This window comes from Platalea leucorodia, assembly GCF_965183815.1.
Source record: "Platalea leucorodia genome assembly, chromosome: 2".
NCBI lineage: Eukaryota > Metazoa > Chordata > Aves > Pelecaniformes > Threskiornithidae > Platalea > Platalea leucorodia.
This window is the reverse complement of record NC_138824.1, coordinates 72,060,752-72,079,915: the sequence shown is the minus strand read 5'-3', so window position 1 is coordinate 72,079,915 and position 19,164 is coordinate 72,060,752. Positions and strand designations below refer to the sequence as shown.

Here is a 19,164-nt window from a genome sequence, read left to right as displayed (position 1 = left end):
TTTCTTTTTTACCTTCTTGTGGAGCACCAATGAATGCATGTAATGCTGAATGCCAGGGGCTGAGTCCCAACCTCTGGGGTCCAGAGTTTGATCCCGAATGACGAATACAGGTGCAGGTGAATATGCCTTTTTTCTTTTTTTGCTTTTTTGTTTTGTAGACTGTCTTTCTTTATCAAAAAGAAACACGGGACAGGGGGAAGTGAATAGGAAAAGTACCATCTTAGTAGTTGGAAAAGAATCACAAAGAAGTCTGAGCATAGCCTCAGCCAGTCCCAAAGCCAGACAGGCAACCCAAACCCCACCACTGCCAGCTTTGTATGAGGCAGCACGAGGAACCAGCAACCTAGATTTTCAGTGATCTGGTTACACTCTATTGACAGAACCTGAAATTAGGCTGTCCTGGTCAAGCTCAGCCATCTGGCAAACGTAATTGGAAAATTCATCTTGTTGATAGACCACCATAACACTACTGCTTCTTTAAAACAGATCAGTGGAAAGAAGCAAGCATATGAAAACATAACCTCCCGTGCATCTGCAGCACGGTGTGGAACTCGGGACAGAGCTCGCGTTGTGCGAACGGACCAACAGGAATGTTCGAATGAAAAGAATAAATCATCCTGACAATTCCCAGGCTTAATACAAAGCAATGAAACAAAATACTTAACCAAACTCAGGCAGGAAAAAAGTCTTGTAGGCCGCAGTAGGGAAAATTAATAAATATTATCCCATGACAGGTGCTTCTTGAGGTCAGACTGCACACCCAGAAAGCAACAGTGAAATAGATCCTTAATAACAAGTGAAAAGGGAACTCATCCATCACCATCAATATTGCTAAAATTAATCAGTCTTCAAATATAGCTTGTCTAAAGAACCACCAGTGATTGATGATCAGTCTTTACGCAGAAGGAGAATTCACCATTCAGACTACCTGTGCTGCCAGTTTTGATCCTGCGCTTGGTTAACATTCCTGTTTGTATTTCTCACAGATTTGTATTGTGGAATACTAGGGTTTCTTCAGCCATTTTTTGAAGAGGATCCCAGTCTTCATCACTGTGGGCTGGCACACAATCCATCTGCACCTACGTGAACAGTATGTACTTGCAAAATTGGCCCACACTCCATTTTGTGGATGTCATTGGAATTGCACATGTTCAGCCTCAAATACACGGTACTCACAAGAGACATAGGTGAGACGATCATGTCAATGCTGAATTAGTCTGATTGAGACGTACCTTCTTCTGCTAAAAATGTGAGCTGCTAGATTCCAAAGTCCATGTGATTGAAAGCCATTCTTGTGGGAAAAGTAGATTTTCTGTTCAATAAACTTTTCATTGAGATATCTTTTCTACCAAAATTTATAGGGCTCTTCCATTCATTGGTAGTGCCATTTCCTCCAGAAAACCAAAGTGTTCCATGTCCACAGTAGAAATATTTCTTCCCAGCTATCCTGGCCTAAAATTTCATGGATGCTGTGATATAATGATATCGCTTCCAATTTTTCCTCTGGGTAGAGCAGATCCCCAGTGACTCCCTATAACCAGGGACTCCGTGTGCGTGCCAGCTCCATTCTCCAAGAGCAAACTCCAGGACATCGTGGAGTAAGTAAGGAGCCTGAGCTGCAGAGCAGAAGGTAACATGAACTATCCAAACTGCAACTTCCAGGATAGACCATTTCAGAATTACAGCTTTTTCTCAGGTTTGAGTCTTTCCTGAATCAGGCTAGGCAGAAATGTCAATAATCTCTCTCACAGCCCACTGAAGTATCCTGGCTGCAAGGTCATTCCGGCTACACAAACTCCATCATTCTCCTTTACTAAATAAAAATAGATAGATGCTTTTTTTTTTTTGCTCCACACTGAGACAGAAACAGGGATCAAAACCTCAAAATTTTCCCAAAACTGCTAGCTCAGTGTTCTCCTGGGAAATACTTACCTGCACAGACAGGGGATAGGATTTTCCTGGCCGAGTGTACACCTGAACTAGCTGCCTAGAGTAGGCACTTGCAATATGCCTAAAGGAAGTGCCCAAGAGGAGATGTCTAAATATGTCCTCAAAGACTCTGTTTGCCTCCATTGACTATAGAAATACAATTTTTTTAATACTCTCTCCTAAATGATGGCATCAGGCTATTCTCATTTCATATTAATGGCTGTTAAAAACGTGCAGCACAGACAGAGTGGGGCTAGAGATTTTCAGTGTGCTTGTATATAGAAGCACAGCCAGTAGATCGAGCCCAAGAGAAGCAGGGTTATGAAGTATGGTACTTTTAGTTCTGCTACAGCAGGGACACCCATACATCTGAAAATAACGTGGCACCTTCTTCTCCTCTGAGTGGCTCCTTGAGATTTGGTAATAAGCACCACAAGCAGCTCCAGGTGTTCTCTCCACCCTGGCCTCAAAGGAGACTCTACCAGCTTTGCCATAAACCAGACGTGACCTTCCTGCATCTGCAAAATCAAAACAGAATATTTCACCCACTCCATTGTACTGTGAATTTACCTCACAAGAGCAAGGTACTAGCAACACAGAAAGACCCTTGGTGGGAGCTGAGCATTTCATGGTGTTTGGGACGTCTTCTGTTCATTGCTCTGCTTCTTTTAGATTTCAGGGCCAAAAGGTCAAGGTTCTTGCCATGCTACCATGGTTACATTGTGCTAAGTGAAATATTTAGAGCTCCGAAGAAGGGTGCCGCATGAAATAGAGCTCCCTCACCCACAGAAGGTGCTTCCTCACTATTATTCTAAACAGACACAAACACACAGATAGACCATAAGAGAAGCCGCATGGTAAAACGCCTAGGCTCCAGCCATCCCAACTTAGGACAACCTTTCTTGAGCAGAGGAAATGTCTTCTGTATTTCTGTCCCACTCATTTTGCCACTGATGGAAATTATTTTCGCACCTATCTATGCAAAAGCCTCCCTAACAACATGCAGAAATCTACACTCAGCTGCAGAGATGTCCTTGGCTCCCCGTATCACTGCCTCTGTCAGGGACCTCGAGTCCCTGGGTGCAGCTAGCACAGCACCTCTGTCACTGCCATTTGAAATCTGCAGGGATGATGTTACACTCCAGGCATCCAGAAAAGCCAGGACAGCCAGACACCATCTTGTAAGGTGAAATTGTCTCTATTACTCTGTTTTAATCATGCAGCAATCTTTAATATTTGCTAACTCATTCAGAAAGATACGTGGAATGTAATAATGCAATATTAATATAAGAATAGTCTTCATCTGAGAAAAACATTTAAAAAGAGAAGAATCAAAGTGTAGAGGAGGTAATAAAGGAAAAGAAAGACCTGAGATATTACTGCTACATCAAAGCAGAAGAATATCTTAGCAGTCAGACCCAGTTATAAATGTGTCATTTATCTAAAACACAAAAAAGGTCTGTGATTAAATTGGCTACCATAAAAGCTGGAATTCACTGAATATAAATGTGCCACTGGGTTACAATATATGCATGTGTATACATTAATTGGCCACCTTCTGTTTCTATTTGGTTAAGTGTATCTTTTCAACTTCTCTTTACTTCAAATGTAAAGATGAATACATACACCTGCCTGGAAATTGCATAGGTATCTAAAGTCAAGCTTGTGAGAATCTTTAATGTCCATGCACCTTGATATGCCAAAAATATTAAGAATCAGCCTTCACCTTCTTAACAGAAAGCCCTAGACAAGCGTACAATTGTGTGACTACATCCACAAGTCATACTTTGGTTGAGGTGAGGATCTTCAGTGCTAAACACACTACATCCCCCCAACTGTGTGCCATTTCAAATGTCATGTCTTAGACAGTGAATATCACATTGCATTTGTTAGATAGAGAAAATGAATCTTTATTTTGATTTTTTTTTTTTTTACTGGGTTCAGTGACCTATCCATTATTTGGGAGCTATGAGTAGAGATGCTCCTAAATGTGTCTAGGTGCAATTCCTGCTTTCATTTATAATGACGTAACACTGAAGCAATTCCTCTGCCTTCAGAGTAGCACTGGCTTTATATCAAACGTCACAGAAAAGAATTCAGCCCTTGGTCTAAGTCTGTGTTACCAAGAGGTTAGTCTTCAAGGGCAAAGCACCTCATCTATGTTCTCATGGGGCAGTCCTCTTCAGTGGAAAAGCTTGAGGACAAATATATGTAAAAGTCAGCCCCAGTGGAAAACTGGGTAAGCTCCCTGCAGCCCGTCTTCCCAGATGCCTTACAGCCTGACTCTGTGAAAAAGGAGTTTTGGAAAAAGGCATTTTGTAAGAAAGGCCACAGTTAATAAATCAAATAGGTCTACTGCAAACAAATGATACTCCGACAAATACAATTTTCCATCCTCTCTTCTCATATTGATACTTTTCAGCAGCACAGCTGAACCTCTGACATTGTTTCTCTTCCAATACCTCCAAAGTAAGTCTGCAAAATCATAAATAATTTAGCATTAACTAGTCAGTTTATTTTGAGTCAAGGAATAAAATTTCACAGTTACAGGTGCTAAAAATCTTTCCTATCTGCAGCCCCCTCCATTCTTCACAAGCTCCTTTACCATGTACCCTTAACGTGGCTTCCTTTGCTCTGGGCAGCGGTGCTGAGGCTGTCTTGCCAATCCTTGCTGCTCCATGTTGACTCTAATAATTCTGGTGATGTTACTTTTACCAGGCTCTGGAGACTCTTCTACAGCAGGACCGTGCAAGCAACACGGATGCTTTGGTGAGCTGGGAGTTGAAGCGCTCGGCAACTGCAGAGTTTGATGCCTTGATGAATGCCAGGATGATGAAATGGAGAATGAAGATGCTAGGAGAGAACAGGTACTCTTTAGTGAGAGAAAATATTGTCCCACCATGAGCTTGGATATAACAAGTCAACACCCCCACAACACACACCCTGAAATTTATCATGGACCAAATGACTCCATGACTATGGTAACAGAGAAATAGTCTTGTGTAAAGAGGCTTTTCACTGCTTTCCTTTTTGCTTTCATCCTCACAAGTTCAAACCAGGCTGCTTTTTAAGTATTCTCGTTTTCTAAGCTTGTAGCTGTTGTTATTCGCATGCCAACTGTTGTTCTTACTCTTCCTCAGGAATCGTCTTCTAGCCACTGCTGGGGACAGGGTCCAGGCAACATGGACATGTGTCTGACCCAGGATGACCATGCTTATCTTCTCTGGTTTGCTATTAACAATACTGTGTCGCTGAAAAGTCACTTTTTACAGTCCTATCAAATGAGGCCACCAACTACTAGGCACCTTCCTGGCACAAAATGATGACAATCATAATGAATGAATGGCAAAAGACCGGAAGTAGGAGGAAAAATGAAAGAGAATAAAATAGGAAGACACAAAGTAAACAAAATTGCATGCTCTATTTTGCTTCGTATATTTCTTTAGGGGGGATTTGGGGGTTTTAAATGATCATATAATAAACATTCGTGTAGCAGAAAGCAAACCTGTGGGAGGCATCTGAAGAATAAAGTTATGATACACAGGGTGGGGAAGCAACAGCACAGATTGAGTACGCAGAGAGTACGAGACATGAGTACGATTAGTTTTAGGAATGCTGGTCATCCATAGCTACCACTGAAAACCCTGAAGCTGAGGGTTTAAAAATCAAAAGCATGCCTTTGGAAATTGTCTTATACATGCACAACATCAGCACTTAGATACACAAAAGGAACATTCTGATTCTTTTTGGGCAACCTAAGAGACAGGAATCTATGAGATTCAGGAAATTTCTTGCCCGTATCCTATAAGCTGACGGTAGCTCTCTGCAGTACAAAAACACTGCCAGACTCAAATACTGAAAGGTATTTCAGCCGTACTGCTGCCTTGAATAAAATGAAAGATGCACTGTTAAATGAGTGCTCCCCATCACACACAATTCACAGACTGTTTCTTTTCTTTACCCAGTGCACGTGCTCTCTATGTACCCTCCCAAGATGTTGAAATAAACCATTCTGGTCTTGCTCCCAGAATCGGGACAGAATTACCCTTCCTCTTCCCCCGCAGACATCCCAACACACGTCTCCTACACCAATGTAACTGCACTTTCTTCCCTCGCACATCTCCATGTTTCACTCTTTGTGGGGAAAGAGATGGAAAGCTTAACACACTTTCCTCTTTCAATGAGCGGACGACCCTGACAGAAGAGAGAGTCGTTTTGGCCAAGTTGTAACATGCTATCAACAGAAAAACAAAAGCTAAATCTGGAGGCTGTTGGGGAGCCCTTAACAACACACAGCTGCAGTAAGTAACAGATGCAAGCATAGCTGAATTGACATCAACTGCTTATTAAACAAGCCATGACCAGCAGATGGGAACACTGCTTTATTATGATAGCCTTCTCCAAACACTGAATGAACTCTCTGGAAAATGAGACTGGAAAACAAGTGGGTGCTAAAAATGTGAAATCCTACTGTGGGAAACCCAGCCAATCCACTAGACTGCCAGGTGCCACAGATGTTACACTCTTGAACCCAATTCGGAGGAACTAGATTTGCCATAGAAGAGGATAGAAAATGATCATTTTCAAAGGTCTCCCACCTACCCCATATTGGCAGTTACAGTGATTATCAATGTAATTGCTTCAAGTCACATCTCATTATAAATTAAAAAGGAGATTTGGGCTCTGTTAGCTGTGATTTGCTAATGCATCAGGCAATGCAGTCTATTACTATGTATCATACCTGTACTTCACCTTGAATTGTTTTCTGATTTAGTTTTTTACTAGATCACCATTTTGGAAAATCAACAAGGAATTCATGTGAAATGAACATTGATTTTAGGCATTACAGAACCAAGAGAAGACTGGAAAGCCAGGGAGAAGAATTTTTCCATAGAAACAAATACATGTTTTTTAAAGTATCTGTACAAACAATGATTGCAATAACCAATGAGTTAAGTATTTGTGATCTTGTTCGATCAAATTGTTTTATTTGAGTTACCTAGACAAAGAATCATGGGCCCACTAACAGCAGAAATTGCCAGGACTTCATTCACTCTCTCATAAACATACAGAACTAACTAACACAATAGGAGCAGTAGGCATACACATTAAAATAATAATGTGTTAAATATAAATAAGACAAAATAAGACAATAAGAATAAATAAGACAAAATTACACACCAACACAATAATGAAGCTAATACACACTAAATAACTAACACAATTACTTAATCTTTATTTACTTCTGTTAACGTTATTTCCCTGAGTGGGAATAACAGGAATGGGTTGTTGATTCCTCCTAACAATCAGGGATATTTTAGCTAAGCACAAACCAAACCACAAACATTTCAAAATACTCCATTAATTCATACAGGACCCACAGCTCTGTGGAGATATAAAGCTTCATGGAAATATAAAGCTTCATGGAAATGCAAGGCTTCATCAACCACCTATATAAAAGCCATGTAACTGAATCCACATTATCTTGGTGAGCACAAAAATTCATCTCTGTATTGGGCAGTGCTCGTGCAAGTTCAGGAGAACTTACTTCCTCATATAAGAGAGGAATGTACACATGAAGTCAGCAGAACTGTAGGAAGAAGCGTTGATTGATTAACACATGGACTAGTTACAAAACACAGCCCAATCAGATATTTAAAAAATATATATGTATCTGGAGAGTTCATAAGAAGTGACAAAACAAACCTTGGGAAAGAAAATGTAGGAATTGCTGATGGCATTGGATGCTTTTAACACATTACACACATACTAACATTCATGTAAAACCATTGTGTATAAATATAAGAAAAAGCCAAATAGATCAGGACTACTGAGCTTTTTTGAAACTTAAAAGATATCCAAATTATTGAGGTATTAGATATTACAAGGAAAAGAATATGTGGGAGGATTTTGCATCTTTCAGTTAAACCAGTTCCCAGTTTAACAGACTACTCTTAGAAATCTTGAAAAAATAAGTATAACCTAGTTACTGTAAAAGATATTTAGCTACCAAAGTTTTTAGCTTTAACTATTAATGGTATTTACAGGTATTCAAAGCATTCCCCTGAAATGCTGACTCTAAAAAAAATCTGCCTTTGTTATAAACATTTAAGAAATAATGAAGGATTGAAAACAACTACTAGGAAAATCAGGTAAGGGAGCACTCTGATGAACATTTGTGTATCCAGTATATGAAGGGCAACAATCAAGATTTCAGGGTTATGTAGATGTCTGAAGATGAAAATAGGCTCTTTCAGCTCTCTGACTTTCTCCCTTCTGATAAAACGCAGAAGGGTATGTAAATGAAAATATATTTAAGCAAAAAAAAAGCCGTATCAAACATCCGTGGTGTCATAGGAAGAGGACAGGGTACCCTCTTCAGCATGTTCGACCTGCATACCACCTTGAAGTGTTGTTAGAGCCTTGATAGAGTGCTATGAGATTATTTGGTAAGGCTAGGCAGGATTCAAGTGCATAGACAGCCACTGCTCTCATTTAATCTTTCCTTCAACCTGCATGGAATCAGTAACAGGACTTGCTGATCACATTAGCATTATTTCACATTTATTCAGCATCTGCATCTCAAGATGTCCAAGGGGGAGGAGTCTGGGATAACTGAGCATTTCCAGTGAAGTAGCCCTACCTCTGGAAGCCATGGTCTCTCACACAGCTGCAGGACAAGCCCAGCTCCTCTGCTCTCATATAATTCTGACCAGGCCACTCCTAAAATGCAGTGGCACCATAATACGCATTATAAGCAATATAAACGGAATTTGCAGACAATCTTTAAAAGATGAATGAGAACATAGAAGGAAAGTTAGGAGGAGCCAAATCAAGTTGATTGACAACATGACGATTGAGTGAATCTATAATCCACTACTTCTGGAAGTAAATAATCAATGAGGATCTTGAGAACATGTTTAGAATAGTACAAGGAGGTACAACTAGCAGGTATGGATAAAAATCCTCTTAGCTTTCCACTAACAGTAGGATGTTTAAAATGAAGAGCTGACTGTGGCATGTAATGGCATGCCTACGCTAGCCCAGGTCTCTACTGCAGAGTGACACGGAGTATAGATACTGATGTCAGCTTTAACTGAGCTAGCTCAGACACTAAAAGCAATTTAACCTCTGAAGCACTGAGCTCCATATGCAATAATTTAATGCCTGCAATATAGACATACCTTTAATCTAACAAGTAACAAACAGCAGAGGGACTGGAATATATACTCTGCTTTCTAGCAGGTACTAAGGTTGGTGTTATTGCATCTTCACTGCTACTACAAATGTTAGGGAAATTAAGGTAGCATATGCCGGAACATGCTTTATTCAGGTCTTCCCTTTGCTGTGGAAACACGTGCCGAGAATGATCAGTGTGAAGAATGGTTTCCAAAGGAGGTGAAAGAACCTCATCACATAGGACATGGGAAAGCAGGCTGGTCTAACACCCAGAAATGCAGAAACCTCGTTCCTTGTGTGGGGATTAACTGAAGGCCCATCAGATCTGTTTAATCCCTAATATTTATAATTTTCCAGAGCTACTTCTTTACCTTCCAATTCTTCTTCATTGCTAGGCAGTGAATTTCTTCCTCTCTGTTTTACTTCTCTTCTGGAGACAAATAAAAGATCATCAGAGTCCAACATCCTCTCCCTGGGATGTCTTTTGTCTTCTGCTCTCCTCTTCTTTTTCTTTTTTCCCCTATCTTCTTTCACAGTACTTTTCTTTGCTTCTTCTTCTCCTTCATCTTCCACAGATGAGTGAGGACAGGGCTTTGTGGTCTCTCTGTCCAGGCTAGAAAATCAGACAAGGAAATTGACTAAGCTAAAAGCATACATACCATATACTATTTTAAATCCTTTTTTACATGACATACATAGATTTCACCTTTTCCCACATCTCACAGTATTGACAAGAGAAGGACTTATCACACTCTTTACCATTTGACGGGGCTATAAATGTCTTACAATTCGGTTTCCTTTTTTATTTATAAAATAAATAAAGAATAGCCTAAAACTGCCCCTAATTCTGTCTGCCTCTTATGACTCCAAACAGGATTTGGGCAATAATTGTCTTTTATGGTGTGGGCCCAGAGCACATAGTGGTTTACTTTGCATATGGAATTTGTTAATTACATTTGCAGAGTGCTTGTTCTGCCATAATTATTTCTTTCCTCTGTGATGGCAGGAAAAGACCCCGAACAGATGCTAGCATCTGAAATTAAAATGACAAGAGCTATATTAGTACCCCTAGAGATTAGTGAATTAAGCATGACCCCTAGTATGCACCACATAAACATCAAAAGACAATCCCAAAGAACCCAGAGCTGAAGATTTAGCCAAGCTATTGTAATACATCTATGTGTACTGTGGATTCCTTGTCAACAGGGGATCCTGGGCTATCCCTTTTCCTTTTTTCCCCTTACTTCTACAGGACTTAGCACACAAGGGTTGTCTCTTTTTGAGCTTCTAATATCATATTGCATTCAAACTTTTTGTTTCCTTTCTGATTAAATTATGCTTCTACTTTGTTTCTATCAACAACATCAGCATGCTCTCATTAGATCTGTGTGCATCCATGAGCAATATGCTGCACTGTTCCCCTCTGATAAGTATGACATGGGAGGTAGTTATCTATTTCAGACTATAATAAATAGTAAGTTTCAGCAGGAACCACACTTCCAGGCCTTCTAAAAGGTAGGGGCTCTAATGGAAACTCCAACTCAATCTGGGCTGGAGCACTGCCATAGCATTGCTAATATTAGTAACTGATGAATATGTAACTAACTAATGAAATGGTTTTGAGTGTACACCGCCTCATAAAAGGAAAACAATCATTCAACACGGCATGGCAGTTACACAAAGAAACAAATATAAAGTAAAATCATGGCCAGTACCAGCTTTTTATGATGCAGCCACTGAGTTAACGTAGTCAACACCCAGAAGAGGACATTATGTATGTCTATATGATACTAAAGTGACATGTTAAGCAGCAAGAAAGGAATGAGATTTCACTTTACAAGTATGTGGCTTTACAGAGAACCCAAAACCTAGCTGAGAACATTACAAGCAAAAGATGAACATTCTGAATTAGTAGGTGTGTTGTCAGGGACTGTCTACTCAAATCTTCTTACAAAGCAATTTACTGTAGAGAGTTATAGATCCAAGAAGTAGGAAACTTAAAAGACTCTTAACTATAAAAGCTCTATAGTACCAGGCTTCTGTCATTAATTCTTGGAAAAGAGACTAAAAATTCAGCAGAACCAGATATGATACATAATGTGGAAAAAGATGGAGAGAAATATATTGCAGTAGATTATAAAGTTGGGAACGTGCAAAAGAAGGTGCTGTGATTCTGGCAGCAAAGTGTTGAATATTGTGGATCAGTAGTGATCATCGAGGTTTTTATTGGCACACCAATGTACTTAATCTGGGAACCTGGGGGTTAGGTCTATGTTGCCTATATGCTAAAAATTACTATTTATGTAGTTTATCCAATGCCTACAGTGGACCCTGGGAATCCCAAAGTGTCAAATATGTCTAGTTCAGGGCTGTAAGTGGGCATCTAAGTAAAGAAAGTCTCAGTTTCAGATGCTCAGCTCTCTTCGTCATTTCTTATAAGCTGCTTTACACATTTCACTGCACTCTGCGCTATAAATCTTGACATTCAATATGCATCCATGGAGCCAAAGTACCTAAATTTCACTCTCGGAGCTGCCAAATGCTCAAGTGTTACTGCTCTGAGTCCCACCACGTCTGTTTGTGTATCTGCGCTTTGGTGTCTTCAAACCACTAGCAATCAGATGTAAGTAATAGCATTTGAAATAACGTTGTTTGGAGGCACGTCTCATGTCCCTTTAATGGGGGTAATTTGAGGACAATTTGAATAGTGCTATCCTCAAAAATAGAGACATTTTGCAGTCATTTCAAATATGGTAGTTTGTTTCTAAAATCTACAACGGCTGCAAGAAAAACCAGAAACTATGTAGTGAAAATTTCAGACCTTAAAACAGCTGTAAGACATCGGTGTACTCATTATGCTTGCAAAATTTATGCTCTATTCCAGGCCATGCTAAAAACTGTTTTAGTTTGGTCTAAAGGGGATAAAATGAATGCCTTAACTGAGAGTCCATTATTTTGGGTTGTGGCAACAATATTGTTTGGAATATTTTATTTAGATTTCAATAATTTAATTTCAATCATCTGCTATACAAACTGGCCAGTGCATTTACAACCAAATCAATGTCTACTAGCTGGAAACACTATATAGAAATTCACAATTAATATTACTTGAATACACAGTTTCACGTACTATTTTACACAGAGATCTGCCAGATTTGATATCACTTCATCTAAAATTTAGATCTAATGAGTACATTTATTTCTCATTTGCAAAAATTTAGTGCATTCATTTCAGTCCTCCAAAGAATTCCTCTGTTTGCCAGTGAATAACCCAATTTTCTCATCATTTGTACATAACAACAGCAAGTCAGTTTGCCAATAAAGTCTGTTTGGAGAATGAATATTAAATTTGATATTAAAGCACTCAGTCATGAAACAAAGCATGTAGAATGGAAGCCACTCTTATTGCTTATGCATCTAGTCACATCTTTTCTTAATAAAGTACCTCATTTAGAATATAATCCAACTGAGCGGAAGGGAAAGCCTTCCACCGATTTTGCTGGAACTCCACTCAGTTATATACCTGCCTCTTTGCAACTGGTTGTATGCATTAAGTAGGAAACCATGGTCTTTGGGTTTACTTTTCAGTGAAAAGAGGCTACCATCATGTAGGTGATCTGGCCTGGAAAAAGGCATTGATGCATTTCCAGATTTGGAATTCTGCTCAGTAAAGTGGGGGTATTCATTTGTTTATGTGCTGTGGCTGCAAGCTGGCAGAAGAGCAACTTTCAAACTGTGCTGGAATCACTACTAGAAAATGTGTGGGAAACAGGGCTTGAATCAGTGTTGCTTTTTTTGTTCCATCATTCTCAGGGAATCCATAGATCAGCCCATGACTGGTACCCTCACCCATCATTTTCAGATGTAGTCTTTAACACTGATCATCTTATTAGAACATTTCAATAAAAATTAAGAACATCTAAAATTGCCTTTAAAGGTGGGATTTGTCCTGTTCATGCAACCTCTTAGGAAGAAATCTCCCATGATGGAGATTATACAATTCTTTGACAGCAGTGCCCATACTACGTTGACATACACGGAAGAGGAAACCCGTCAGTCTAGAATCCCTGTCAAGGGATGTCAAGGCAGACAGAAGATTCGAAACAAAAGTATATGTTTTCTCACACAAAATGTGAAACTGCACAGCTCCTTCTGGAAAGAGGCTATGGATGATAAAGGTTTACAGGAGTTCAAAAAAGTAACTGCAAAAATTCGTGGAAGAAAAATCCATCAAGGCTGTTAATACAGAGACTCCAATTCTGCTTCAGAAAATCCTTCAATCACAAATTGCTGGAGATTGGGAATGTATTCTGGAGAAATATCCCTAGATGATTGTTCTGATCTTAGTCTACTTCCTAAGATCTGTTGTTGCTGGCTGTCAGAGATTGTTGGTGCTCTGAAGGTTATCACACTCCAATGCTATTTCAAACAGATTAAACTAGAACTTAATACAAGATGAAAAAGTAATCCACAATCACTTGGAACCACTGCACGTTCAGCACACACTTCACAGCAGAAAAATATTACCCCTGCTGTACATAAGTTCTGCAGAACTTAAGTAGGGGCCCATATTCATCCTACACGCTCTCTCCCCATCATTCCCCATATTTAAGCCCAGTAGAAGACTCAGTATCTTAGAAACAACTTGCGATTTAATGCATAGCTTTATATCACAATAAATATCTTAAAACAAAAATAAGGTCTACCACAAATAGAAACTCTATCTGACTTTTCAGCAATCCTCTAACAGCTTCCTGGGGCTAAGCTTCAAACCATCACATCCCACCAATGTTTCCAAAATGAAAACAGGGCAATCAATTGCCAGATAATAAAATAGTAGGACAGACAGTTAATGCTCTTCTGATTGACATGCTTGTGGGTCAAATCACTTAGTTGCATGTGTAGAGTAAGCCAGTTCACAACTGTAGTTAGAGTACTACATATGGAAATCTGACAGCATAGTTGAACCCAAAGTGTGACATTTAGGATTCACATAAAATAACTTTTATATTTTTAGGTTCAAGCATACTCACGTAATATAATCCACCATCTGCACCATTCTTATGTACCGGCAGGAAAAGGCATATTTCATTTGGCTAATTTTAATAAGCCCGCTTCTTACACAGTGTTCCTGCAATAATACAATCAATCAACATTCATCTAATTTAAATCTAAATCTCAGAAACAATGAAGATACATATGTATAAAAAGCCAACTGTTTGAATGTAACCGTAATCAGCCTCTAAATAACAAAGATAAAAGTTTCAAGTACAAAGTACATTTTCTTAATATGCACTATGAAAAATGCAGTAAAATTATCATAATGGCTTACAAACAAACAAACATAATGCAATGAACTGAAGACTATACTGATTGTGATAAAACCCCCTATGTTTCTCATCTTAGCAGCATGGAGCTTGTGAAAGCCACCAAATAGATTAAAGAGGAAAGAACAGAGTATGATTTAAGAATAAATTTTCCTACAGAATTTCTTGGTTCATGCCTAATTACACGAGCTCTTCATTGAGCCCTGAAATCTGATTTGCTTTGGTTAGCTGGAGACAGGGATTGGGACAGTGAGCTCATTAGCCTGGAAAATTATATCTGCCTCATCAGAAACAGAACAATGGTAATACCATTGCCAAATTGGTATCATCTTCTGGGTTTACTTACTTTCCTGTTGTTGAACATCAGAACTGTGTAGAGTTTATCACCTGTTTCCACCCTCTTTGGCGTTGCTATGACAATGGCAGGTGCGTAATACTCATTTCCTGTCTGGATCCCAGTTCTGGCAAACACATAGTCTCCAACCTGCGCACCAGGAAAGCATCAGTTTGCAAGAACAGTGTAACTTGTAAGTTTTACAAGACATAAAAGGTAAATATTAAGATATTTTTACATGAATCATCATTCTAACATGTTCCCGTGCTTTAATATGGATCTTTAAAAGAAAAGAAGAACTTGGCCCTTGCCTGTGCCGATAACTCAAAATTTCCACTGAATCAGGGAGTGAACACAAAGCAAAAATAAAGGACAGAGTCCTACTAAATGTACCAGGGCTCAACTAGCAAGTCGAACAGAATGAGGAAACTCTTGCAACTCTTCAGCCCCTTGAACTTTACGCAAATTTATGTTTTTAGTAAGCTTTGAAACCAACCTTGGGAATTTCAGAGAATTCCATATGTAACTGAATTATACAAAATGATTTTAAAAATAAACACAGAAGTCACAATTTTCTATCAAATTCTGCAGATCTTCTTTAGAATTGGCTGGTCCCTTTACAGAATATCAGGAACTACCTGATCAGGATTTGCCTTCATTTCAAAGGGAAAAAAAGGCACGTCTCTAGTTTTAACTGTAACAAAACAGTTATAAAAATGCTTTTTGAATTCAAAACAGCTGTATCCATTCTGTATCCTTTCTGTATCCATCATCACTCTCATGTGTAAAATAAGAATCACCTGAAAAAACAATGGTGATTACAGATAGCTGATAAATTTTAAATAGAAACAGAAATGGAATGAGAATTCTTTTTTTCATTACTGTTCTTTGCCTTAGTATAAGGTTATCTGCTGGATTTAAAATACGCTGTGAAAAACAAATGGTTATAACCTGCTGTACATCACATTGTGTATAAAAGGCTCTCCTTGATTCATAATCTGTGTGCTAAGAAACAATCATTCTGCTGGTAAATAGCTCACCTTTCTTCTATAGGTAGCCAAATAGTCATATTTCATAAAGAAAGTAATATAGAATTCTAATACACAAAGGAATAGGATTACAATGAAAACAAGCTCCAAACAAATTAAAAATAGCATGTTGAAAATAGCATGATATTACTATCACTGAAAACTCTTCTTTAAAATAAATAGATGCATTTAAAAGATTAAAAAATCATCTACCCTTTATTCTATGTGTGACCAAACAAGCAAAATTAAAAATGCATATTTGCTGTCATAAAAAAATACGATTTTTCACCTGCAGATATGGGCATGGCATAGCACCTCCCACAGGTATAGCAAACTTCACAGGTACAACCCAGGTCTCCCCATTGTTGAAGTCAACAAGTGTACAGGTAGAACTGATATTCTTTATCACAGTTCCTAAAAAACCAACATAATAAAATATAAAATTATTTTTCTTTTACCCCTTGTGGAAATTTTCTTTAAAAATCCTATAGGCTGTCACACATCACTGAGGTCAAATGTATCTATACTATGCATTCTTCATTTTCAATTAGCTAGGGTAACCTGTGCTAGGGCAATAGAGACATTTGTACCTGAAAAAAATACAGTCTTACTCACCATTCTTAATAATGCCATAAAAATAAAACGAAGAATAATGTTCAAGCCCAGGTCTGAAATTTGTAAGCCGTTCAGGTGGATGATTGTTGACATAATGAAATTATTACCACAGTTAAAAATATGTAATTTAAAAAAACAAACAAGTAAAGGTAACACAAAAATAAACACACACAAAAATAAACACACACACATGGCCTTTACCAAATGCTCAACAGAAACATTCAAGGGAGACATCAAAGAGGGATAGGTTGATGCCCTTGGATACTCAGTTACTTAAAAGGATTTCCTTCCATGCTTTTCTTATATAAATGTATCGTCAGAAGCACATCAGCATTGCTTTCTAACATTATAAAATGTATGTCTTTTGATAAATGTATATATGTGCACACACAAGATATATATTTATTTTTCATGAATATGCACATGTAATATTAAATCTTATTAAGGCAGAAGTAGCTAATTATGACCAAAACTAATGCTTTATCAGTATTAATAAACTCTAAAAAATATTTACAATGTGGACAAAAATATATACCTGGATAATAAAATCCTGTGACATCGGATCTGGCAATCACCTTTTGGCTTTTGTGAGTCACAAATACTTGGCCTTTTTGTCTTTTTTTAGACTTTGGCTTCACAGTTTCTTCTTCAAGTCTCTGTAATTTGATACAATTATTTTTTCCACAACAGCTAAGCCAGTCAGCCTCAATCTATCCTTTGGAATTAATTAAAAATTTAGACAATGTAATGTTATGACCTCTGCAGGTAATTCACAGTAAACTGGAATTATTTTAAACATTCAGAATAGTTATGAACAGAGGAAGCTATGTTACAGGAGGCACTCATGGATAAGATCATCTAAGAGTTTTTGCTATAAAATCCTGTTTTACATGGTCATAGCAATACCTATATTTTCAAGTGTTCAGGCAGAAATTTACCTTGACGAATTATGGTTCTGGCTGCCATTTTCCTAGAAAAAATTTTACAAAGTTGTACAATTCATATTCAAGAATTAGATAAGGAAAAATCAACTGATTTTGCAGAATAAGTGAACGTGCTATACACATCCATTTTGTCCAGATAGGTGGGTCTTCACAATAATCTTATTTTCATTAAAAGTACCTCACTGTATGGAATGACTGATTAAAAAAATCAAATACAGAATCTAAATTTTTTTTAAATCTTGAAGTGTCTGGAAAAAATGTTTATTTACAAACTATAAATTCAAAATTAAAATCTTCAGCAGTTTTAAAACATAGCAAAACTTTAAATTTAAAACTTAGCAAAATATTAAACCACATTTTCCAGAACTGCCACTGTCCATCATTCTGCCCTGCTACTTTGGGTTCTTCATACACTAGTTCTCCTCTTTGGGGGGCAACTCCCCAGACTACAGCTCCTGTAACGTACCACAGCCACAAAGAACATCGGAGCTTACTGTTCAATTGCCCATCAATAAATCTGGGGGACCACGCACCGGATGGTGAGAACAGAAATACCAAGGGGGCCGGCTGTCTGTGGACTGACTCAACTCCTAGTTGAAGTCAGTGACTGCAATTAGTAGTAACTGAATGAAGAATGCAAAAAGCACGATGGATCTCACGCAACAACTGAGGGAGGGGGGCTGTGGGAAACACAGTATGTGAAAAATAGTCAAAGACTAGCAAATCACAAGTGGCTCTATGTAAAAATAGACTGTCGGGCTTTCTGAGCTTCTGCGTCCTTGACTTTACAGTCACCATATTCTTTTACCTTAAAGCCTTTTATATCTCACATTAACATTTTATGGAGTCTCAGTGTTATTTGCCTTTAAAGTAAATCATACTCCTGAATCCCTTTTTTTCTAGAAGAAAGAATGTCTTCCCATTCAGGGCATCTCTTTTACAGGAAGTTTTGAGAGGACTGGGGTATTATATGCATATGTCAGAATGTGAAAGAACACTTTATATTTTGCTTTTCTGAGAAAATTAAGAAAATTGATAATATAAAAACATTTTCTTTCTAATATTAAAAAGTCTGTAATCCCAGTATTTTTATAAGTACATTTTAATAATCCTCTAGAATAACAATGTAATTTATATTTATTACAACAGGAAATTCATTCTTGAAAAAGTCTGTTATTTTCTCCATACTGCTCACAGTAATGCTTCTAAATATAAATTATAAGCATGCAAAGTTAAATAAATCATTGTTTTCCCATTAATTTTTAAAACACATATTTATTAGCCTACCTCATAAACAATTTGGAAGCATCCATCTCATACAGTTCCTTTGAATCACAGAAACATACAGCTTGAAATCTCAAACTTTTCCACAGATCTACACCCTGTTCTGAAAAACCACCATAACTCACAGACTCCTAAAACCCCCTGCTTGCTAAGGTGGGTATGACCTGCTTCCTTGTCTGACAACATTTTTCTCCCTAAAAAGATTTATTTGATTTTGATACTCTATTTTCCCTAACAGTCAGCAATAATGGAAAAGATGGAATAACTTTGACTAAATTGTTTGTTCTCAGTTTCACTATAACTATCACAAACTCTTTTTTCCAACCTCCTGCTCAAAAAATCACAAAAAAGTCCTAAAAATAAGCAAAACACATGCAAAAACAAGCAAAGAGATATTTTAAACAGGAGATAGGTGGGTTTTTTCTAGTTTATTCTTTACCCCTATAAAATATAAATTATATCAACACTTCCGTTTTTCAGACTCAGTCTAAACCAGAGGCTCTCCACAGCGCTTAACTGACTGC

The 19,164-nt window shown here is 38.0% G+C and overlaps 1 protein-coding gene across 1 annotated transcript in view; it reads right to left on the bottom strand.

Annotated features, from left to right (window-relative positions):
- Window positions 1–4,543: 4,543 nt before the first annotated feature.
- Window positions 4,544–19,164, bottom strand: part of VWA3B (von Willebrand factor A domain containing 3B) — a gene marked incomplete at both ends in the record, with an annotated part of 67,843 nt that continues 53,222 nt past the window's right edge. The window contains 9 exon segments of the mRNA XM_082336258.1: window positions 4,544–4,782; window positions 9,480–9,721; window positions 14,142–14,239; window positions 14,782–14,919; window positions 16,087–16,211; window positions 16,948–17,068; window positions 18,644–18,671; window positions 18,673–18,713; window positions 18,717–18,731. Coding sequence (XP_082192384.1) covers window positions 4,544–4,782; window positions 9,480–9,721; window positions 14,142–14,239; window positions 14,782–14,919; window positions 16,087–16,211; window positions 16,948–17,068; window positions 18,644–18,671; window positions 18,673–18,713; window positions 18,717–18,731 — 1,047 coding nt within the window.